Source organism: Choloepus didactylus, chromosome 13, assembly GCF_015220235.1.
Source record: "Choloepus didactylus isolate mChoDid1 chromosome 13, mChoDid1.pri, whole genome shotgun sequence".
NCBI classification, from domain to species: domain Eukaryota; kingdom Metazoa; phylum Chordata; class Mammalia; order Pilosa; family Megalonychidae; genus Choloepus; species Choloepus didactylus.
The window spans coordinates 12,160,170-12,185,927 of record NC_051319.1 but is presented as its reverse complement, the minus strand read 5'-3'; the positions used below and the strand labels follow the sequence as shown (position 1 = coordinate 12,185,927).

General features: G+C 37.4%; 1 protein-coding gene across 1 annotated transcript in view; it reads right to left on the bottom strand.

Moving 5' to 3' along the window:
* SV2C (synaptic vesicle glycoprotein 2C) overlaps positions 1-25,758 on the bottom strand; it is a 277,413-nt gene that overhangs the window by 23,699 nt on the left and 227,956 nt on the right. Inside the window, exons 10-12 of the mRNA XM_037801846.1 lie at positions 24,779-24,912; positions 20,826-21,029; positions 20,189-20,348 (exon numbers count right to left, since the gene is read on the bottom strand). Of these exons, the coding sequence (XP_037657774.1) occupies positions 20,189-20,348; positions 20,826-21,029; positions 24,779-24,912 (498 nt within the window). The remainder of the gene's footprint in view (positions 1-20,188; positions 20,349-20,825; positions 21,030-24,778; positions 24,913-25,758) is intronic.

Here is a 25,758-nt window from a genome sequence, read left to right as displayed (position 1 = left end):
AAAACCTATGGTATGTAGTGAGGGGAAAATTTATAGCTCTAAATGCATACATTAAAAAAGAAGAAAGAGCTAAAACCAAAGACCTAAATGAATAACTGAGAAGTAGAGAATGATCAGCAAACTAACACTAAAGCAAACAGAAGAAAAGAAATAATAAGGATTAGAGCAGAAATAAATGATATGGAGAACAACAACAACAACAAAGAACTATAGAGAGAATAAATAAAACCAAAAGTTGGTTCTTTAAGACCAACAAGATTGACAAACCCTTAGCTAGACTGACAAAGTTAAAAAGAGAGAAGACTAAATAAACAAAATAAGAAATGAGAGGGGGATCCTGAAGAAATTTAAAAAATCATAAGATGATACCTTGAACAACTGTACACCAACAAGCTAGAAAATTTAGAGGAAATGATAATTTCCTGAAAACATGCAAACAACCTAAATTGACCCAAGAAGAAATAGAAGATCCCAACAAACCAATCAGAAGTAAAGAGATCCAATCAGTCATCAAAAATCTTCCTACAAATAAAAGTGCAGGGCCAGATGGCTTCACAGCGGAACTTTACCAAACTTTTCAAAAAGAACTGACACAATTCCTGCTCATACTCTTTCAAAAAAATTGAAGAAAAAGAAACACTACCTAACTCATTTTATGAAGCTAACATCTTTCTAATATGAAAACCAGATAGATACTACAAGAAAGGAAAACTACAGCCAATCTCCCTAATGAATATAGATGCAAAAATTCTCAATAAAATCATTGCAAATCGAATCCAAAAACACATTAAAAGAATAATACATCATAACCAGATGGGGTTCTTTCCTGGCATGCAAGTGTAGTTCAACATAAAAAAAATCAGTCAATGTAATACAACACGTTAAAAATTCAAAAGAGAAAAATCAAATGATCTACTCAATAGATGCTGAAAAAGCATTTGACAAAATTCTGCATCCTTTCTTGATAAAATCACTTCAAAAGGTAGGAATTGAAGGAAACTTCCTCAATATGATAAAGGGCATATTTGAAAAACCCACAGCCAGCATAGTACTCAATAATGAGAAACCGAAAGCCTTCCCCCTAAGATTGGGAACAAGACAAGTATACCTACTGTCACCACTATTATTAAACATTGTGCTAGAAGTTCTAGTCAGAACTATCTGTGAAGACAAAGAAATAAAAGGCATGAAATTGGAAAGGAAGAAGTAAAACTGTCATTATTAGCATATGATATAACTTATATTTGGAAAATCCTGAGAAATCAATGACAAAGCTACTTGAGCTAATAAACAAATTCAGCAAAGTGGCAGGATACAAGATTAAGGCACAAAAAGTCAGTAATATTCCTATACACTGGAAATGACCTAACTGAAGAGACACTGAAGAAAAAATCCATTCACAACAGCAATTAAAAAAAAAAATCAAGAACCTAGGAGTAAACATTACCAAGGGATGTAAAAGACTTTTTCACAGAAAATTACAAAATTTTACTAAAAGAAATCAAAGAAGACCTAAATAGGTGGAAAGATGATATTCTGTTTTCATGAGTAGGATGGCTAAATGTCATTAAGATGCCGTCTACCCAACCTGATCTACAGGTTCAATGTAATTCCAATGAAAATTGCAACAACCTACTTTGCAAACTTGGAAAAGCTAGCTATCATATTTATTTGGAATTGCTAAAAAAAAAAAAAATCTAAAAAAGAAGAGCAAACTGGGAGGACTTATACTTCCTGACTTTAAATTCTACTATAAAGCCACAGTGGTCAAAACAACATGGTACTGGCACAATGATAGACATATTGATCAATGATATTGAATCAAGAGTTCAGAATTAGACTCCAAGATCTACAGTCAACTGACTTTTAAGGCCCTCAAATCCACTGAACTGTCCCTTCAACAAAAGGGGCTGAGAGAACTGGATATCCATATCCAAAAGAATGAAAAATGACCCCTACCTCAAACCCTCTATGAAAATTAATTCAAAGTGGATCAAAGACCTCAATATAAGAGACAATACCATAAAACTCCTAGAAGATAATGTAAGGAAACATCTTCAAGACATAGTAATAGGAGATAGCTTCTTAAACCTTACACCCAAAGCACAAGCAATGAAAGAAAAAATAAATCGGAGCTCCTCAAAATCAAAAGCTTCTGTGCCTCAAAGGAATTTGTCAAAAAGGTGAGGAGGCAGCCAACTCAATGGGAGAAAATATTTGGAAATCATATATCTGATAAGAGAATGATATTTAGCATATATTAAAAAATCCTAGAACTCAACAGCAGTAGTAAAAACAGCCCAATTATAAAATGGGCAAAAGATATGAAAAGACATTTTTCTGAAGAGGAAATACAAATGGCTAAAAAACACATGAAAAAATGCTCATCTTCACTAGATATTAGAGAAATGCAGATCAAAATCACAATGAGATATCATCTCACACCAATAAGAATGGCTGCCTTTAAACAAACAGGAAACTACAAAAGCTGGGGAGGATGTGGAGAAATTGGAACTCTCATTCACTGCTAGTGGGAATGTATAATGGTACAGCTGCTGTGGAAGACAGTTTGGAGTTTCCTCAGAAAACTTGATATTGAGTTACCCTATGATCCAGCAATTCCACTTCTCAGTATATACCCAGAAGATCTGAAAACAGTGACATGAACAGATATTTGCACACTGATGTTCATAGCGGCATTGTTCACAATTACTAAGAGATGGAAACAACTTAAGTGTCCTTCAACAGATAAGTGGATAAGCAAACAGTGGTATATACATATGATGGAATACTATGCAGCAATAGGAAGGAATGATGTCCTGAAACATATGACAACACAGATGAACCTAGAAGACATAATGCTGAGTGAAATAAGTCAGATGCAAAAGGGGAGATATTGTATGTTATCACTAATATGAACTTCCTGAACAATGTAAAACCAGTGTCTTATAATGTAGAATACAGAGGAACTAGAGATAGACAAACTTATGGGATACAGCAAAGGTGGTGCTGAGAGGGAAATTTATTGCCCTAAATGCCTATATTAAAGGAGAAGAGAGAGCAAAAATTGAGAAATTAACTGTTCACCTGGTGGAAATGAGAAAAAACAGCAAACTAACCCCAAAGCAAACAGAAGGAAAGAAATAACAAAGATTAGAGCAGAAATAAATGAAATTGAGAACAGGAAAAGAATGGAGAGAAGCAACAAAACCAGAAGTTGGTTCTTTGAGAAAATCAACAAAATTGATGGACCCCTCATTAGGCTACCAACAACAAGAGCAAATAAATCAGAAATGGGAAAGGAAACACAACTACTGACCCTGCAGAAATAAAGGAGACAATGAGATGACACTCTGAGCAACTATATGCTAACAAAATAGACAACTTAGAGGAAATGGACAACTTCTTAGAAAAGCATAAATAACCAACACTGGCTCGAGAAGAAACAGATGACCTCAACAAACCAATCACAAGTGAAGAGATTGAGTTAGTCATCAAAAAGCTCTCAAAAAAGAAAAGCCCAGGACCGATGGCTTCACATGTGAATTCGACCAAGCGTTCAAGAAAGAATTAGTACCAGTCCTGCTCAAACTCTTCAAAAAAATGGAAGAGGAGGGAAAGCTACTCAACTCCTTCTGTGAAACCAACATCACCCTAATACCAAAATCAGGCAAAGATACTACAAAGAAAGAAAATTATAGACAAACTCTTTAATGAATATAGATGCAAAAATCCTCAACAAAATCCTCACAAATGGAATCCACCAGCACATTAAAAGAATTATACACCATGACAAGGTGGGGTTTATTCAGGGGGTATGCAAGGCTGGTTCAGCACAAGAAAACCAATTAATGTTATACACCACATAAATAAATCAAAGCGGAAGAACCACATGATCATCTCAATTGATGCAGAAAAGGCATCTGACAAAATTCAACATCCTTTCTTGATGAAAACACTTCAAAGGATAGGAATAGAAGGGAATTTTCTCAGTATGATAAAGGCAATCTGTGAAAAACCCACAGCTAACATCATACTCAATGGAGAGAGACTGAAAACTTTCCCCCTGAGATCAGGAATAAGACAGGGATGCCCACTGTCACCACTGTTATTCAACATTGTGCTGGAAGTTCTAGCTAAAGCAATTAGGCAAGAAAAAGAAATAAAATGCATCCAAATTGGAGAGGAATAAGTAAAACTTTCATTGTTTGCAGATTACTTGATTCTATATGTAGAAAATCCAGAAAAATCTACAGCAAAGCTATTAGAACTAATGAATGAATACAGCAAAATGGCAGGCTACAAGACCAACACACAAAAATGTGTCATGTTCTGTTGCACAACTAATGTGCAACAAGAGGAAGAAATCAAGAAAAAATCCCATTTACAATAGCAACCAAAAGAATCAAGTATTTAGGAATAAACTTAATGAAGGCCACAAAAGACCTATACAAAGAAAACTACAAGAACCTGCTAAAAGAAATTGAACTCGGACCTAAAAAAATGGAAGAACATACCATGTTCATGGATTGAAAGATGAAATATAATTAAGATGTCAATTCTACCTAAACTGATTTATAGATTCAATGCAATACCAATTAAAATCCCAACAACTTGCTTTGCAAAAATAGAAAAACCAATAACCAAACTTATTTGGAAGGACAAGGTGCCCCAAATAGCCAAAAATATCTTGAGAAAGAGGAACAAAGTGGGAGGTCCTACACTACCAGGCTTTAAAGCATATTACAAAACTAAAGTGCTCAAAACAGTATGGTACTGGCATAAGGATAGATATAGACCAATGGAATCGAATTGAGTGTTCAGAAATAGACTCTAACTTCTATGGACAACTGATCTTTGATAAGGCAGACAAGTCAAAGCAACTGGGACAGAGCAGCCTCTTCAATAAATGGTGTTTGGAGAACTGGATATCCATTTCCAAAACAATGAAAGAGGATTCTATCTCACACCTTATAAAAAATTTAACGTGAAATGGATCAAGACATCAGCATTAGCACTAAGACCATAAGACTCTTAGAAGAAAATGTAGGGCAATTTCTTAAAGATCTTGTGACAGGAGGTGGTTTCCTAGACCTTAAACCCAAAGCACAAGCAACCAAAGAACAAAAAGACAAATGGGATCTCCTCAAAGTAAACACTTTTGTACATCAAAGGACTTTGTCAGAAAGGTAAAAAGACAGCCTATACAATGGGAGACAATATTTGGAAACCACATATAAGATAAAGGTTTAATATCCTGAATACATAAAGTGATCCTACAACTCAACAACAGAAAGACAAACAACCCAATTAAACAACGTGCAAAAGACATGGATAGATACTTTTCTGAAGAGGAAATACAAATGGCTCAAAAAAAAAACATGAAAAAAGTGCTCAACTTCACTGGCTATTAGGGAAATGCAAATCAAAACCACAATGAGATATCATCTCACGTCTACCAGAATGGCCATTATTCAAAAAACAGAAAATTACAAGTGCTGGAGAAGATGTGGAGAAAGAGGCACACTTATTCACTGTTGGTGGGAATGTAGAATGGTGCAACCACTCGATGCAACCACTCTGGAAGACAGCATGGCAGTTCCTCAGGAAGCTAAGTATAGATTTGCCGTATGACCCAGCTATTCCATTACTAGGTATAAACTCAGAGGAACTGAAAGTTAAGACACAAATGGACATTTGTAAACTAATGTTTATCGTGGCATTATTCACAATAGCCAAGAGATGGAAATAGCCCAAGTGTCCATCAACGGACGAGTGGATAAACACACCGGTATGTACACACGATGGGATATTACGCAGCTGTAAAACAGAAGAAAGACTCAGAACATATAACAATGTGGATGAACCCTGAGGACATTATGTTGAGTGAAGTTAGCCAGAAACAAAAAGACAAATACTGTATGGACTCACTAATATGAACTAACATTAATAGGCAAACTTTGAGAGTTTAAAGCTGATAACACAGGCTACCAGAAGATAGAAAGAGGGTAGAAATCAGCCATTCAATGCTGAAAGACTATAGAATGTTCAGTAGGATTGATTGTATAGATCCAGAAATAGATAGCATAATACTGTTTGATGGTAGCACAATATTGTAAGTACACTGAACAAAGATGTCCATGAGTAAAGCTGAAAGAAGTGGGCTAGGGGCATGAATGATATCTGAGGTAAAGATAGACGATAAAGACTTGGAGTGTTTAATTTAGCAAAAACTGGAGTGGTCGATGATTGTGACTAAATGTACAAATATAAAACTGTTCTTGCATGTGGGAGAGCAAATGAATGTCAACCGTGCAGAGTGTTTGAAATGGGATGGTATTTGGGAAAAACATAATCAAAGCAAAATGGAGTCTATGGTCAACAGCAATATTGTAATATGCTTCCATTAAATGTAACAAAGTCAATATACCAAAGCTAAATGTGTATGAATCAGGGATATAAGGGAGGGATATGGGATTCTTGGTAGTGGTGGTGTTGGCTGACCCTACTACTATACTGTATTGTATGATATTTAATGTTCTTTTTATTATCTTTTTTATTATTCACTAAAAAACTTTTTTTTCATATTAATCAATATGTTTAAGTGCCAACTGTGGTGATAAATGCACAACTGTATGATGATACCATGAATTGTACACTGTTGATAATTATATGGTTTGTGAATATAGCTCTATAAAATTGTATGGAAAAATATAAACAGGGATAAAAGTGCTGGAGAAAACATGAAGAGAAGGATGTACGTATTTATTGTCAGTTAGGAGGTTGAATGGTATAGGCTTTCTCGAGGACAGTGGGGTGGTTCCACACGAAGCTACGTGGGTGCCATAATGTCCTGCAACCTCATTAGGGGGCATTTACTTGGAGGATCTGAGAGCAGAGACATGAATGAACAGTTGCACACTGGTGTTTACGGAGAGAGTATGCAAGATTTGCAATTGGTGAAGGTGGCCTAAGAGTACATCGACTGAGGAACAGAATGGTGAACTGTGGTGTGTGCATACAATGGAATACTGAGCAACTGCAAGAAGGAGTGAAGCTGTGAGACATGCAATGAGGTGAATGGAACCTGTAGAGAACATTTTGAGTGAAGTATGCCAGAAACCAAGGCAAACACTATAATGCCTCACCAATATGGATGAACTACAATGTGTAAACTCAGAATTGAACCTTAGAGCACAGCTTATCAGGGGAACGCTTATTGGAACGGTCCCTAGATTGTAAGTCCTTATAGCTGTCCCATCTATTCCTTAATTGTAATGGCTATCTCCAAACTCTGAGATGCTGATCCCATTGTGTATAACCTGATTGATCCCTGGAACTTTGGGTATTTGTGTGACACCTGAAACTCGGAGCTAGAGCTTGCCAGGTATGAATGTCAGTATTAGAACACATAGCAACTGTTGAAAAAGCTGAAAAAGAGTCCAGACTTCAACTAGAGATATGAATGAAGGAGATGTGGTTAGGACTAGGGCAAATTAGGCCAAAGGGTAAAGGACAATACTGACTTTCTTTTAAAGCCTCAAATTCCATGTGATACCAAGGGAAGAGATGTTTAGTTGGTGCAAGATCTATATTTCCTAAACAATTTAACTCGTACAGTTTGTTCAAATACCATAATTACATGGAACTTTTAATAGGAAGTGAGACCTGGTAGGTTTGCATAGGTTCGTGTGAAATAGCAACACATCCCACAGTAATTTGGGCAGAGAATAAAAATATATATGCTGGAGCCCCCTGAGGAGCTGGGGGAAAATGCAGAGGTGTTGGACTTCCTCACCTGGATTGTTGCTGATGTTCTCATAAACATTGAGGACTGACGGTTTGATGTGCCGAGCCCTCTATCACAGGACTTGCCCTTATGAGGCTCATTACTGCAAAGGAGAGGCTAAACCTGCTTATATTGTGCCTGAGAGTCTCCCTCTGAGTACCTCTTTGTTGCTCAGATGTGGCCCTCTCTCTCTAGCTAAGTCAACTCAGCAGGTGAACTCACTGCCCTCCCCACTACGTGGGATCTGATTCCTAGGTGTGTAAGTTTCCCTGGCAATATGGGAAATGACTCCCAGGGGTGAATCTGGACCTGACACTGTGGGATTGAGAACATCTTCTTGACCAAAAGGGGGATATGAAATGAGATGAAGCAAAGTTTCAGTGGCTGAGAAATTCCAAATGGAGTCAAGAGGTCACTGACTTGGACATTCTTAGGTTTTAATGCATTGGAATAGCTAGAAATAAATAACCAAAACTATTAGCCTTCACTCTTGAAAACGATTGTATAACAATGTAGCTTACAAGGGGTGACAGTGTGATTGTGAAAGCCTTGCGGATTGCAGTCCTTTTATCCAGTATATGGATGGATGAGTAGAAAAATGGGGACAAAAAAACTAAATGAAAAATAGGGTGGGAGAGGGGATGATTTGGGTATTCTTTTTTGCTTTTATTTTTTATTCATATTTTCACTTTTTCTGGTACAAGGAAAATGTTAAAAAAATAGATTAGGGTGATGAATGCACAACTACATGATGGTAGTGTGAACAACCGATTGTACACTTTGGATGACTGTATGGTAGGTGAATATATCTCAATAAAATCGAATTAAAAAATGAAGGAGAAATTAAGACATTTATAGATAAACAAAAGCTGAAGTAGTTCATTATCAGAATATCTGTCCTGCAAGAAATGCTAAAGGGAATCCTTCAAGCTGAAATAAAGGACACTAAACAGTGACTTAAATCCATAAGGAGAAATAAAGAACATTGGCAAAGGTAACTATATAGGTAAATATAAAATCCTATATTATTGTACCTTTGGTTTGTAACTACTCCCCTCTCGTATGACTTAATAGGAAAATGTGTTAAATAACATTTAAAATCTATGTTAATGGGTAGTGTATAAAGTGTATAAAGTGTATATACAGTGTATAGCGAAATAACCAGAGACAATAGCAAAATAAAGGGGGACGGATGGAGATACATAGGAGTAGAGAGTTTGTATACTACTGAAACTAGTTTGGTACTAGTTGAACTTGGTAGTTATTAGTTTAAGATGTTAACTGTGATTACAAAGGTAACTGATAAGAAAATAACTAAAAAAATATAAAGAAAAGGAAAGAAAAAGGGAATCAAAATGGTGCACTACAAAATGCAACTAAATACAAAAAAGGCAGCATTGAAGTAACTGAGGAACAAAACCCTTACAAGACCTATAGAAAACTAATAGATAAATGGCAGAACTAAATACTTCCTTCTCACTTACTATCTTAAATGTCGATGAATTAAAGTTCCCTATTAAAAGGCAGAGATTGTAGATGGGATTGAAAAGCATGATCCATATATATGTTGTCTACAAAAGATTCACTTCAGGTACAAAGATACAAAGGAGTTGAAAGAAAAGGGTGGAAAAAGATATTCCATGCAAACAGTAACCAAAAGAGAGCCAGAGTGGCTATATTATTGTAAAACGAAATAGAGTTTAAGTGAAAAAAGAATATAAGAGACAAAGAAGGATATTATATATTCATAAACGGTTCAATCCAGCAAGAAGATACAATGATTATAAACATACAGGAAACTCACAGCAGAGCCCCAAAATATATGAAGCAAAAACTAACAGAATTAAAGGGAGAAATAAATAGTTATATGACAATAGTTGGAGATTTCAATGCCTACTTTCAATCATTGATAGAACATCTAGGCAGAATACCAACAAGGAAATAGAGGACTTGAACAACACTAGTAAGCAATTAGACCTAATGGATATAAACTATATAGAATACTCCACCCAACAACAGCAAAATATACATTCTTAAGTGTACATGGAACATTTTCCAGGATACACCATATGTTAGGCCACAAATATAATCTTAAAAGATTTAAAAATATTGACACCACACAAAGTATCTTCTTGGGCTACAATGGATTAAATCTAGAAATCAACAATAGAAGGAAAATGGGACAATTTACAAATATGTGGATATTAAACAACTCACTATTAAAAACCAGTGGGTCAGAGAAGAAATCACAAGGGAAATTAGGATATATCTTGAAGTGAATGAAAATGAAACTACAACATACCAAAACCTACGGGATGCAGTGAAGGCAGTGCCCATTGAGAAATTCATAGCACAAAATGCCTACATTAAAAAGAAGACAGATCGCTAATCAATAACCTAACTTCACACCCAAAGAAACTAGAACAAGAAGAGCAAAGTAAACCCGAAGTTAGTAGAAGGAAGGGAATAGTAAATATTACAGCAGAGATAAAAGAAATAGAGAAGAGAAAAAAAATAGAATTAAACCTGAAAGTTGACTTTCTCAAAAGATCAATAAAATTGACAAAACTTTAGTCAGAAGACAGAGAAAAAGAGAGAGAGGACACAAATAACTAAAATCAGGAATGAAAGTGGGAACATTACCACCAGACTTACAGAAATAAAAAGACTATTGGTGGGTCCTATGAACAATTATACAGAAACAAGTTAGAAAACCTGGAGAAAACTGACAAATTTCTTGAAACATACAAATTACCTAATCTGGTGCAAAAATAAATAGAAAATCTGAACATACCCATAACAAATAAAGAGATTGAATCAGTAATTAAAGAGCTCCTAACAAAAAAAGTCCAGGACTGGATGGTTTCACTGCTGAATTCTACCAAACATTTTAATGAAGATTTAACACCAATACTTCTCAAACTCTTCCAAAAAGAAGAACTCATTCTATGAGGTCAGCATTACCAAAGCCAGATAAAAGACAGCACAGAAAAAGAAAATTACAGCCCATTATCCCTTATGAATACAGATGCAAAAGTCCTCAACAAAATACTGGCAAACCGAATGCAACAGTACATTAAAAGGATTATATACCACGACCAATTAAGATTTATTTCAGGAATACAAGGATGGTTCATCATAAGAAAATCAATCAATTAAAAATCACAACAATAATCAATTACTATGGATTAATTCATTGCATTAATAGAATGAAGGGGAAAACAACCACATGATCATCTCAATGCAGAGGTGGCATCTGCAAAATCTCAACATCCTTTCATGATAAAAACACTCACAAAATTAGGAATAGAAGGGAAATTTTTCATAATAAAGGGCATATATGAAAAACCCAAAGTGACCCCCTGAGATCAGGAACAAGACAAGGATGCCCACTGTTACCACTGTTATTCAGGTACTGGAAGTTCTAGCTGCAGCAGTTAGGCAAGAGAAAGAAATAAAAGGCATCCAAATTGGAGAGGAAGTCAAAGTCTTCCTATTTGCAGATGACATGATCCTACATATAGAAAATCCCAAAGAATCCAAAGAAAGCTACTAGAACTAATAAATGAATTCAGAAAAGTTTCAAGATACAAGGTAAACATGCAGTAGATAGTTGGGTTTCTATATACCAGTATTAAACAATTTGAAAAGGAAATCAGAAAACAATTCCTTTTACAATAACATCTAAAAGAATAAATGTATAGGGTTAAATCTAATCAAGGAGGTGAAAGACTTGTACCCTGAAGACTGCAAAACATTGCTGAAAGAAATTAAAGAAGACCTAAATAAATGGAAAGACATCCCCCTTGTTCATGGATCGGAAGACTTAATGTTGTTACGATGTCAATATTTTCTAAAGCACTCTACAAATTCAATGCAATCCTTATCAAAATTCTAGCAGCCTTTTATGCAGAAATGGTAAAGGTGATCCTCAAATTCATATGGCATTGCAAGGGGCCCCAAATAGCTAAAACCATCTTGAAAAAGAACAAAGTTGGGAGACTTATACTTCCTGATTTAAAAAGTTACTACAAAGCTATAGTAATTCAAACATTGTGGTACTGGCATAAGGATAGACCTATAGACCAATGGACTAGAAGAGAGAGTCCAGAAAATAAATCCACACATCTATGACCAGTTGATTTTCCACAAGGGTGCAATGTCCATCAAGTGAGGGAAAGAACAGTCTCTTCAACAAATGGTGATGGGACAACTGGAAATCCACATGTGCAAGAATGTTGTGGACCCCTATCTCTCATCGTCAACAACCTAAACATAAGATCTATATTATGAAACTCTTAAAAGAAAACATGGGGAAATATCTTCAGGACATTGTAGTAGGCAATGAATTTTTAGATTTTATACCCAAAGCACATACACAAAAGAAAAAATATATAAAACAGACTTCATCAAAATGGAAAATTTTTGTCCTCAAAGGACATTAGCAAGACACTGAAAGGACAACCTACAGAATGGGAGAAAATATTTGGAAGTCATATACCTTATAAGGGTTTAATATCCAGATTATATAAGTAATTTCTAGGGTTTAATATCCAGATTATATAAGTAATTTCTACAACTCAGCAACAAAAAGACAAACAACCCAATATAAAATGGGCCAAGGACTTGAATAGACATTTCTCCAAAGATGATATTCAAATGGCCAGTAAGTATAAGAAAAGATGCTCAACATCATTAGCTGTTAGGGAAATTCAAATTAAAACTACAATGAGATATCACTTCAGGTCAACTAGGAGTGGCTATTATTAAAAAAACTGAAAATAACAAATGTTGGCAAGGATCTGGAGAAATGGGGACCCTAATTCATTGCTGGTGTGAATGTAAATGGTTCATCAGAAAGCAATTCCACTTCTATGTATATACCCAAAAGAACTGAAAGGGTAAGGACTCAGACAGATATTTGTACACCAATGTTCACTGCAGCATTATTCCTAATAGCCAAAAGGTGGAAGCAACCTGTGCCAGTTTGAATGTATTATGTCCCCCAGAAAAGCCATATTCTTTGATGCAATCTTGTGGGGCAGACATAATAGTGGGGATTAAGTTGGAACGTTTGGATTGGGTTGTTTGCATGGAGGTGTGCCCCACCCAACTGTAGATGATAACTGATGGGATATTTCCATGGAGGCGTGGCCCCACCCATTCAGGGTGGGCCTTGATCAGTGGAGCCATATAAATGAGCTGGCTCAAAGAGAAGGAACTCAGTGCAGCTGTGAGTGACGTTTCGAAGAGGAGCAAGCTTGCTAGAGAGGAATGTCCTGGGAGAAAGCCATTTTGAAACCAGAACTTTGGAGCAGACACCAGCCACGTGTCTTCCCAGCTAACAGAGGTTTTCTGGATGCCATTTGCCATCCTCCAGTGAAGGTACCTGATTACTGATGTGTTACCTTGGACACTTTATGGCCTTAAGACTATAACTGTGTAGCCAAATAAACCCCCTTTTTATAAAAGCCAATCCATCTCTGGCGTTTTGCATTCCACAGCATTAGCAAACTAGAACAAAACCCAAGAGTCCACTGACAGATGAATGGATTCACAAAATGTGTCATATATATAAAATAGAATATTAGTCAGCCCAAAAAGAGAGTGAAGTGGTGGAACATGCTACAATATGGATAAACTTTGAAGACATCACGTTGAGTGAAATAAGACAGACATGAAATGATTAATATTGTATGATTTCTTTCTTATGAAATACTTACAATAAGCAAATTCACAGAGACAGAAAGAATAGTGTTTACCCAGGGTGGAGGGAGGAAAAGTTATTGAATGGAGAGTTACTGCTAAATGAATAGGAGTTTTGATTTGGGATGATGAAAATGGTTTGGAAATGGATAGTGGTGGAAGTTACACAGTGTTGTCAATGTACTTAATGCCAAAGAATTTCCACTTAAAATGGCTAAAATTATTTTGTCATGTATATTTATCACAATTAAAAATAGATAACTTCAAAAACCAATCGGTGTAATCCACCATATTAACAACATAAAGAAGAAAAATCATATGATCATATCAAATGATGCAGAAAAATACTTTGATCAAATTCAATACCCATTCATGATAAAAATGCTCAGTCAATGAAGAATAGTGGAGAACATCCTCAACTTACTTCTACAAACAACCTACAACTAACTTTACACTTAATGTTAGTTAAGATAGAAAGATTGAATGCTTTCCCTTGAGATTGGGAACAAGGCAAATAAATCTGTTCTCACCACTTTAATTCAACATATTGCTAGAAATTCTAGCCAGTATCATAAGGGAAGAAAAGGAAATAAAAGTCATACACCTCAAAAAAGAAGAAATAAAACTGTCTCTTTTTGCAGATGACATGATTGCTACCTAGAAAATCCAAAGGAATCTGCACAACACACACACACACACACACACACACACACACACACAGAGCTCAGCAAGGTCGCAGGATACAAGGTAAGCAACCAAAAATCAATTTTATTTCTGTATATTAGCAACAAACCTGTGGACACTGAAATAAAAAATATGATACTATTTGTAATTGATCAAACTTGAAATATTTAGATGTGAATATAACAAAACATGCACAGGGCTTGTATGCTGAAAACTACACAACACTGAGGAAGGAAATAAAATATATATAAATAAATAGATAGACATTCTATATTCATGAATTGGAAGACTCAAAATAGAAAAGATATCAATTCTTCCTAAACTGGTATACAACTTTATTGTAATTCCTATCAAAATACGAGCAAGACTTTTTGTATATTAGATAAAATGATTCCTCTAAAATTTTATGCAAAGGGAAAGAAACTAGGAAAGCTAAAACAATTTTGAAAAAGAATATAAATTGGGAGGAATCAGTCTACTCCTTTGCAAGGCTTATTATATAGCTGCCATAATCAATATTGTATGGTGTTGGTTGAAGGATAAATACATATATGAATGGAACAGAATAGAGAACCTCAAAATAGATTCATAAAAATATGCCCAATTGATTTTTGAAAAAGGTGCAAAAGCAATTCAATGGAGTAATGATAAAATTTTCAATGGGTGGACAACCATAGATAAAACAAAACAAAACAAAACAAAACAAAAACAAAACCTTGACCTAAACCTCATATTCGTACAAAAAGTAACTCAAAATAGAATTCTCAAAACTCAACAGTTTAAAAGTAAACAATCCATTACAACATGAACAAAAAACATGAAGATATATTTTACTATAGGATATACACAGATGGCAAATAAGCACATGAAAAGATGCTCAACGTCATTAGCCATTAAGGAAATGCAGATTAAAACCACAATGACTATCACCACACATCCATCAGAGTGGCTAAATAAGGAGTGACAACACCAAATGCCAGTGAGAATGCAAGGAAACTTGATTCTTCATATTGCTGGTAAGAATGTGAAATGGTACAGCCACTGTAGACAATAGTTTGACAGTTTCTTAAACAAACATACAACCACCATACTATCCAGCAATCACACTCCGGTGCATTTATCCCAGAGAAATGAAGACTTATGTTCACACAAAAACCTATATATATGAATATTCATTTGTGATAGACAAAACCTAGAAACTATCCAGATGGTCCTTCAATGGGTGAATGGTTAAGCAAACTATGGTACATCCATACCATGGAATACTATTCAGCAAAAAAAAAAAAAAAACAAAAGAAAGAAAAGGAATGAACTATTGATATACACACGAGCTGGATGAATCTACAGAGAATGATGTTGAGTGAAATAAGGCAATCTCAAAGAGTTACATACCATATAATTCCATTTGTATAACATTCTTGAACTTAAAAAGTTATAGAAATGGAGAAAAGATTAGTGGTTGCGGAGGGTTAAGGAAGGGGTGAGGGCAGGAGGGAAGTGAGTATAGCTATAAAAGGGCAGCAGGAGGAGTCCTGGTGGTGATGGAAATGTTCTGTATCTTGACTGTATGAACAGCAATATCTTGGTTGTATATTGTACTATAATTTTGCAGGATATTACCATTGGGGGAAACTGTAGAATGTATATGGGATCTCTATTATTTCTTACAGCTTCATGTAAATCTACATTAAAAAGATCCAGTGGAGTATGCCCTGCTAACCCATAGTCTTCACAACAAGTCTGTGTAGTACGTAAAGCTGCTTTTTAGGGTCTTTCCATCCCTTTCTTTGCCCTTTATGTCATCATGTGCCAGTCTCTGGCCACGTTCCCTCTCATCTAGGGGAAATGCTGAGATGCCACTGAGCCTGTTTAAGACTGCCATCATCATGAGAACATTTCCTTGATGTGGAAGTTTTGAGTAAAGGCATTTACAGGATGGGAAAGTTTTTGTCGTTATTGTTTTACTTAGTTTTTTAGGTGCAGAAAAGTGTTGAATGGGTGAATGGTGGTCCTTCAAAGAAAAGTCCACCTGGAACCGTATTTAGAAAAAGGATCTTTGTATATGTAATTAAGGTAAGGATCTTGAGATGACATCATCGTAGATAATGTGGGTGAGCCCTGAATCTGGTGAAAGTGTCCTTATAAGAAGGAGAGGACACAGACAGGGGAAAACATAGAGGAAAAGACCATGTGAAGACAGAGGCAAAGATTGGAGTTACACTGCCTATGATGGTTTGAAGCTGTAATGTACCTCAGAAAAGATCATGTTCAGAAAAGATCAGCTAATCCATTCCTGTGGGTGTAAACCTATTGTTGGTGTAGACCCATTGTAAGTAGGATCTTTTAGTGAGTAGGATCTTAACTTGAGATGTAACCCACCTTAATCAGGGGGGCTCTTAATCCTCTTATTGGAGTCCTTTATAAGAGGGAAAAGACACAGGAAAAAGCCTCAGAGAAGATAAGAGAGACAGAAGTTAAAAGAGAGAAACACACAGAAGCTCAGAGAGGAAGCCAGTGAAGCCAGAAGCTGGAAGCAATGAAACCCGGGAGAGAAGGGAGAGACCAGAAGATGTGCCACGTGCCTTTCCAAGTGACAGAGGAGCTGAGGATGTCAGAAACCTGTCTTCAGAGTCCAGGTATCATCCTGTTGATGCCTTGATTTGGACATTTCACAGTCTCAGAATTGTAAAATTGTAAGTTAATAAATCCCCATTGTAAAAGCCAACCCATTTCTGGTATATTGCATTTCATCAACTTTAGCAAACTAAAACACTGCCACAAACCTAGACACTCCTGGAGTCACCAGAAGCTGGAAGAGGCAAAGAAGGATTCTCTCCTCAAGCTTTCAGAGGAAGCATGGCCCTACTGATTTGATTTTGGACTTCTGGCCTCTAGAACTGTGAGAAAGTAAATATCTGTTGTTTTGAGCCACCAAGTTTGTGGTAATTTGTTATGGTAGCCTTAGGAAACTAATACAGTATTATAATTTTAATTTCAAAATTTCTTGACTCCTAATGAAAGGGTCTAAGGTAGCTTATAGAAGACACAAAATTATTAAAATGGGAATAAAAGAGAGCAAATCAGGATGAGAAAAAGAAGAGCCAATATCTGAACCATGCAGATTCAGCATAGACATTTGGCATTTACAGGATGGAAAAGTTCTCTGCCTACTAATTGCACAATAAAAGAAAAAGAGAATTACACAATTGTTACTACATGAAGTGGAGAGACAGAACAGCTCCTTGAAAGGAATAGTGGGGGTTGCGGGGGCAGGGGGAGGGGGGGAGATACAAAATGGTTCCAAGAACCAAGCTCTGAGACATTCACTCTTCATGGCTGGACTGTGCATAGGAGGAAATGAGTACTACCAAGCATTTTCACAGTAAATGCAAATATAACCCCTAATAGAAGTCAAAGGTCTAATATTGTTCAAATCTGTAATGTTGTCAACAGATATGACTTTCAAATGCTATGACTTCTATAGCATTTAATATATACCTTAATTTAGGTATATTTTGACTGGAGTTGGCTGTTAAATGGTTTAAGAGGTTACTTTTTAGTTTGGGGCCTGGAATCAGAGAATCTGATCACTAAGGACAGGTGATTAAGGACAGATTCTAGAATCTGGGCAAAAAGTTGGCAGTGCTAAAAGTCTATTATGAAAACTATAGCCTCTACCCAGAATTCTTGTCAAGACAGATTCTATTCTGCCTCTGTGTGGAGAGAGGTTATGGTGGACCTACACAGGAAACCGTTGGGGTTTTCTTCCAACAGCTGAGTCAGAGATCAATAGAGACCTCCTGATACGGCACAGAGGAATGTGGTAAAGATGGAAGAGAAGGTTTTAGCTTGAACATTTTCAGAGCAGGTGGTACTAGCTATTTAACGTGGCCATGGCAATACTGCTCTGGAGGACAAGTTATCTCAAGATCACTGAAGGAAACGACTTCCTGCAAATTATCTAACAACGTCTGCTTAAGTGCTGGAGAATGTCTGTCTGTCAGCAACAGTGTGGCCCCCTTGAGAACTTGCTTCACAGACCTCAAAGTTACTGCCCCAGATGCCGCGCTCTGAAATCCAGAGCCGTGTTTGCACCGAGGCCACCTTTTCTTCGTGCTGCTTCTAGCCAGTGACTGAATGTGACAGTAGTACCACGGCAGGCCTGGTCCTGGGACATAGGGGACTTCTCTGAGGCTGAGTTTGTCCCAAGACACGTCCCACCCTTGCTTGCATATCCTTGTCGAGTCTTCCTTTGATTGCCTGAGGGTCTAGGAAGCTTCAACCCCACCTTGCCTCCCTGTCTGTTTCATTTAGGCTCAGACTTGCGGCTCTCCCAGACTTCATTGGCCTTCTCATTTTCTCTCTCATAGATGTTCCTCCTAATGAAATCTTTGCCCATTTAATCCCATCTTGAGGTCTGCTTTTCAGAGGACCTGAACCAACACAAAGAGCAACTATTGTTTTTTTTTTCTTAGTTGATGTTTAACCTTTCTGATAACAGAGATAAAGCAGGTCCATGTTTCTCATTGAAAGGACCCACTCGGTTCATTTGGTGCTTTTTTTTAAGCCAGGTTTTTGCTTTAGGAGAATATTCATCCTTTCATTTCTTAGGGCAGACAGATAGGCAGTTGATTTATCTAAGATAGTATCAAACTCTTACAATGTAAAAAAAAAAGGGGGAAGGAGGCTATGTTATAGCCTTGCTTTAACATTGAGGGGTTTAATTTTAATTTAAATGTATGGTTTAATCCACACTTGGCTCTATTTGCAGAATGAGAAGTTTATGAAAAAAAGCTCAACAAAACTGCAAACTGCTGTGGTAGCACCCTCATTCGAAGCCTCCTTGCATCCACTCCAGGTCCTTGTCCTCCAAAGACAGAGAATGAATAAATATTTGTTGAATGAATGAAGGAGATACTGTACATAGATGGTATGGTTGCTTTCAGAGCCTAAGTATCATTATTTAATGGGAAGCTCACACTGAGGGTTGGAATTAAAATATCTGATAGGCACATGTCAAGGGTTCTTGAGTTTTGGATGTCCTGCAGGGAGACAGGTATGGGAATACCCATGGGGTCCTTGTTAAGTTCAGCAATTAGGCATTCCTGAAGAAGAAACACAAGCTAGAGTCTGCACATGCAGAGAATATACCCCACTGGGGCCAAAAACCAAAGGAATGAGTCCAGAGGAGGGAAACAGGGTAAGAACGTTGCAAATTGATAGCCCAAATGTCCTCCATTTGTGTACAACTAATTAAAGTCCAGAGAATACTTGCTCCGTACAGAGAGGCACAGAGGGTTTCCATGGTGACAAAACCGAAGAATCATACATGAAATAAAAGAAGGTAAGAGGCTATTGTCTTAGTTCATGTCAAATGGCAAGACAGGGCGTCCGTTCTTTTAATTTAATTATTCAGCTACTGAAGCTCTACCCCCTAACTATACCTTTTAGCCCTTTCTTTTATATGAAGCACAGAGTCGCTGTGTCCCCATTTTGGGACTGGGTGAGAAATTTTCCTCTAACAGCAATGTTTCTTTTCTGTAACTGGGGTTATAAAACTCAGACTAGAAAGGTCAAGAAATAAGTTCTGGAGACCTCTTTGTGATTGCTTAATGCAGAGCTCATGCAGATACCTGTGAACTTAAGATAATGACCCTCTAGGGACTGATTAGCCACTCAAAACATGGGCCAATGTAAGCTATTAAACCCTAATCTTCACCACTTCATTACAGCTTCCTCATATTGTTAGCCTACATGAAGTAAGTCATGGACACAATTAAATCCTTTCACTGGTTTCACTACCCTATTAATTCCTGCTAGCAACTCTATTCCCCTACATTTTCTTTCTCTATTTTTAAAAAGATGCTTGTGGAATGTACCACTTCATACGCCAGGCATTTTTGGATGTTTCCCTTTCTTGGGGAGTGACAGTTTGGCTTACTTTCTATGCATTTTCAATAGTCATATAGGGCTCAAAGCACCTTTTCCTGGATGTACATTTGAACGTACCTCCGGTCTGTGGGGTACAGTTCCACAGTGACCACATCAAGAGAGTTCCAGGCTGAGATGGTGAGTCCATTATACAGACACAGCATGCCTATCATCATGGATTCGCTGGTGCCGAACCAAAGGAAGAAACAGCTGATCCCCGAAAGCACCATGGAGCCACCTGCCAACCAAGCAGATAAAATGCTGGGATGTTTCCTGTCACCTTATAGAGCAAGGGCCCTTGGGTCTTTGAGATCTCTCAGCAAAACTGAATTCTGAGGCCAACCCACATCTAGGGGGGAGCTGCAGGCTGGGCTTCATAAAGCTCAGGTGCATTCTCCTGTATGATGGGTTCACCTCCATCTGCCTTTTGCATGCAGCAAGCATGAATGTACAGCATCAATTACTCAGCTGTTTAAGTGGATAAATATATGTTAGTCACACATAGTTTTCTAGTCTGTTAATCATGGAAGCTGCTCAAAGGAAATGGATTACATAATTTTCACTAAAATTTAGTGCTAATGAAAGGTCTTAAGGGATTTCTCCTCATCTCTGTGGGATGTAAGTCCCTAAAATGGGGTGGGGAGGGCAGTGGGAAACTGGCTTCCTCCAGATTGCAGGAGCGGCTGTTTTATTTTACATAAAGCCAAGCACATACCTAACATTGTTAAACGTCCAATTCTGTCCATTAGGAGAGCAGACACGATGTTCCCTGGTAACACTGCCAATGTTCCCAGAAAGTTGACAAAGTAAATCCAGTAGGCACTATAGTCATCATCAAAGGTAATCTGGCATCCTGTCTTGTTGTGTAAAAATGTAGCATTTTGAAATTCACAGTCAATGAATTTATATGTCTCAAAATCTGTGGAAAAAAGAAGGACAATCCATCTAGCTCTTAGCAGATGTGCAACAGTATAAGGCAGCCTGTGGCAGACTTGGGCCCAGCCTAGTTTGATATTTTTTTTCCATCTTTAACTTAAGATTTAATGAATACATCCCAGAGTAACTTGGGCAGATAATAAAAAATATATTTACAGCCTCCCCCTCCCCAGCCCCGAGGATCTGGGGGAAGGTGCGGATGTGTTGGACATCCTCACCTGGACTGGTGTTGATGTTGTCACAAACATTGGGACTGGCGGTTTGATGTGCTGAGCCCTCGATCATGGGACTTGCCCTTATGAAGCTCGTTACTGCAAAGGAGAGTCTAAACTTGCATGTAATTGTGCCTAAGAGTCTCCCCCTGAGTACCTCTTTGTTGCTCAGATGTGGCCCACTCTCTCTCTCTAACTGAGCCATCTCAACAGGTGAACTTGCTGCCCTCCCCCCTACGTGGGACCTGACTCCCAGGGCTGTAAATCTCCCTGGCAATGCAGAATATGACTCCTGGGGATGAATGTGGACCTGGCATCGTGGGACTGAGAGTATCTTCTTGACCAAAAGGGGGATGCAAAATGAGACGAAATAGTTTCAGTGGCTGAGAGATTCCAAATGGAATCGAGAGGTCACTCTGGTGGACATTCTTATGCACTGTATAGATAACACCTCTTAGGTTTTAATGTATTGGAATAGCTAGAAGTAAATACCTGAAACTACCAAACTCCAACCCAGCAGTCTGGACTTTTGAAGACAATTATATAATAATGTAGGTTACAAGGGGTGACAGTGTGATTGTGAAGACCTTGTGGATCACACCCCCTTCATCTAGTGTATGGAAGAGTAGAAAAATGGGGATAAAAACTAAAGGACAAATGAGGTGGGATGGGGGGATGATTTGGGTGTTCTTTTTTCACTTTTATTTTTTATTCCTGTTCTGGTTCTTTCTGATGTAAGGAAAATGTTCAGAGATAGATTGTGGTGATGAACGCATAACTATGTTATCATACTGTGGACGGTGGATTGTAAACCATGGATGATTGTATGGTGTGTGAATGTATTTCAATAAAACTGAACTTAATAAAAAAAAAAGATTTAATGACTACACAGCATTTTAACAGGTTCTAAGCAGGTGTAGTTCTACTCTTGATTTGCTATTACCTTATATTTTTAAATTTTTATTTTAGTAATATACATACAACCTAAAACTTCCCCTTTTAACTCCATTCAGATACATAATTCAGTGGTGTTAATTACATTCAAAATGTTGTGCTACCATCACCATCATCCATTACCAAAACTTTTCCATGCCCCCAAAAGAAAGTCTGTACCAATTAAGCTTTAACTCTCCATCCCTTCCCCTGCCCCAGCCCCTGGTAACAGTATTCTAGTCCCTGATTTTATGAATTTGCTTATTCTGATTATTTTATATCAGTGAGATCATACAATATTTGTCTTTTTGTGTCTGCCTTATTTCAATCAACATGGTTTGGCTATTTCACTCATGTTTGTTTGTGTCTTCTCCTGGCCAAAGTGCAAAGTCTAGTCTAGGACCTCGCCATTACAAAATAGCTCTCAGCCCAAATAATTTCAGCTGTCTTATCTTTAAATTCACTGATTTCTGCCAATTCCAATCTGCTGCTGAAATCTCCATGGAATTTTTTTTTTATTTCAGTTATTGTGGTTTTCAACTCCAGTACTTCTGTTTGTTTCCTTTTCTGTAATTTCTATCTCTTTATTGAGATTCTCATTTTGTTCACTCATTGTTTTCCTAATATCCTTTAGTTCTTTCTTTGTGTTTTCCTTTAGCTCTCTGAGCATATTGAAGATCATTTTCAAAAAAGTTTTTGGTATTCCAAAGTCTGGTTTTCTTCATTGATGGCTTCTGAAGTTTTGTCTTATTCCTTTAGATGAGCCATCATTTCCTGTTTCTTTGTTTTGTAATCCTTTTTTGCACACTGTACATTTTAATAATTTAATGTATTAACTCTGCGATTTAGTCTCTGAGCTGTTCCTTAATTACGTATCCAGCTGGTAATATGACAGTGATTTTCTTCAGGGCCAAGAGGTAACAAAAACAAATCAATGCAAAAAATACCTTTATCCGTCTTTGTGAATTGGCTCTGTCTTGGCTGGTGATCTTCTTCAGAATTTAGCCTTCCTACCAAGAAGATCAGCCTGAGGCAAAAGAACAGAGTTTTCTCTGTCTCTTCTGAGCCTTATCCTAGGCATGCACTTGTGGCCTTAGGAATTACCCTGTTTACAAGGCTCCAAATGCTTTCCATCTCCCTATGAAATAGTCTCCTCCCCTCCTGGGTGCTCTATTTTATGTCTTGAAGCTGGTAATCCTTTGACCCATGATGCTTCAATCTGATTGTTTCTTATAATGCTTTATCTCTGAGCAAGCTGCTTTTGCATGCAGGACAAATTCTGGGATGGCAAACCAGAGATGAGTGTCCTGGTTGATTCCTTCAGGTTGCCACCAGATAGACTGACACTGATATAGGGGCACTCCAGTATGCAGATAAGGGATACTCTGCTCCCTCCTGAACAGGGCTAGAGACCCACTAATAGTGCAAAGGTCAGCTCCACAACATGCCAGGGATCAGGGAGGGGAGGATCCAGCAGGGGCAACACAAGCTTCTACCATTGTTAAGTTTCTGTAGCCCATTTACTACAACCCTTTAACTGTTTTCCAGAGCTCTGAGGAAGATGGTTCTGCCAGTTTCTACTAGTAGCTCAAAGACTGAGAAGGGGACACTGGAGCACCATCTCAGTCAACTGGAAGTCCACTCCTTGATTTTATTTTGAACTTGGATTTATCCAAGAAAGGGCTGTAGATGATGGTGGTTTCTGCTAAGAGAACATGAGACTCAAAACCGTTTTCATCTTCCTTGCCAACTAAGATCTGCCAAAAAGTTTTCTCTAAGGTTGAGTGGTTTAGAAGACAGTAATAGATAGTACTATTTGAAAAAAAGTTAAAAAAAAAACAAAAAAAACCAAACTCCCAAAGTCATTTATATTTGGACCTAAGCAGAGCTGGCTCCTCTCTGAGCACCAAGGAGGCAGAGCTGAAAACAGGTAGGCACTCATACTTCTGCCAGTATTGGGCTGCTGTTCTGGACTCATATTATAGGATAGACAGACCAATGTGTGGGGTTATGAAAGGCATAGGCTTTGAAATCACATAAACCTGGGTTGAATGCTTTATCTGCTCTAAGCCTTAGTTTAGAAAACTAAGTGGGGTAATGAATGTCTAATGACATATAGTAAATGTTCAATAAATGTTTGTTTCCCCTCCTTGTTTTCCTGCCCCCCCCTCCCGCCGCTGAAGACTCTATATAATGGGTTGAACTAAAAAAAAATCGTATTTGACTGAGCAAAGCCACATTTTATCTATCTCTATTGAATGTGAAGTCCCGGCATGCTCTCTTAAGCAAGCACCAGATTTTGAAACTAGGATTATCAAAGCAAATAAATTACAGGTTAATCCTTTCTATTCACTAAAGGATTTTTTACTTCAGCTTTAAACTTCAACAAATCCCATTCACATTAAATCTGACAAAGACAAATAATATAAGCTTATTTTTTGAGCCAACATGATTTAGGGAACTGGTTCATTTGTACTTTAATTTCTTTTTTCCACATTAGCCTCTGCCCACATTAGCATATGGGGATCATATTTCTGCCAAGATCTGGGCACTCTGACATGGAGGCAGGGCTGAGGAGCACACCTACCTGTGTTGTCAAAAACAGTATCAATAAATGTGCAGTTCTTGAAGTAGGTGTTGAGTGAAGTCACACCCTCAAAGATGCAGGTCTGAAACGTGGAATCTTTGAAAGTTACAGATTTGAAATTGACCTTTAGAAATCTGCCCAACACAAAACAAATTCATATCAATGACTTGTGTCCGTCCGAGTAAAAACCTAAGTCAAAGAGGTTGAGGGACGTGATGCCCCACTATAGACTCTCTTAATTATAAAGGACACAGATTCTGGATTGTCTAAACGCTTTGCTCTTTTCCCTTTTTTCCTCATGCAACCTCTCCTTTGGCCATCTCATTGCTTACCAACATGATTCTCCACCAAAAAAGATGAAACTCAAAATAACTCCATTTAGCTTTTTGCAATTTTGCTAAAAGTTTTTATGGGGTATGAGATTGAAGGTAGAGAATTTGGGAGTTACCTGGTGCTTTTATTCTTTATTTTTCAATCCTATCCTCTTCACATATACTTTTACATGAAAATTCTCTATTTGGGGTTAATAGCTCTAACTTGAGGGTATGCTCCCACCCACACATGTTTTTTTTTTCCTGTGTGTTGAAGTGGTTTGGTGTTTTTGATTTTTTAGAAACTATTATGGTGGTACCTTATATGCTACATACAATTACCCATTTAAACCATTTTCAAGTATATAATTCAATCATGTTAATTACAGTCACAATATTTTGCTACCATCGCCACCATCCTCCCCCCACACTCTTAGTAAAAGTCTGTTCCCTAAGCTGAAAACCCAAGACTTCTTCAATCTAAAAGCCTCTTAAAGTGTAGGGACTCCCAGCTGCCTGAAGAGAGACATGGGAATTCTGCTTCATTTATGTGAGAAAGGACTGACTCATGGGTCAAGAAACTCAGAAGACACACACATTTCCAGGGAGATTTTCTTCTCACAGCCAATAGGTAATTGAGTTTTCCTTAAATGAAGTAGAATGACAAGA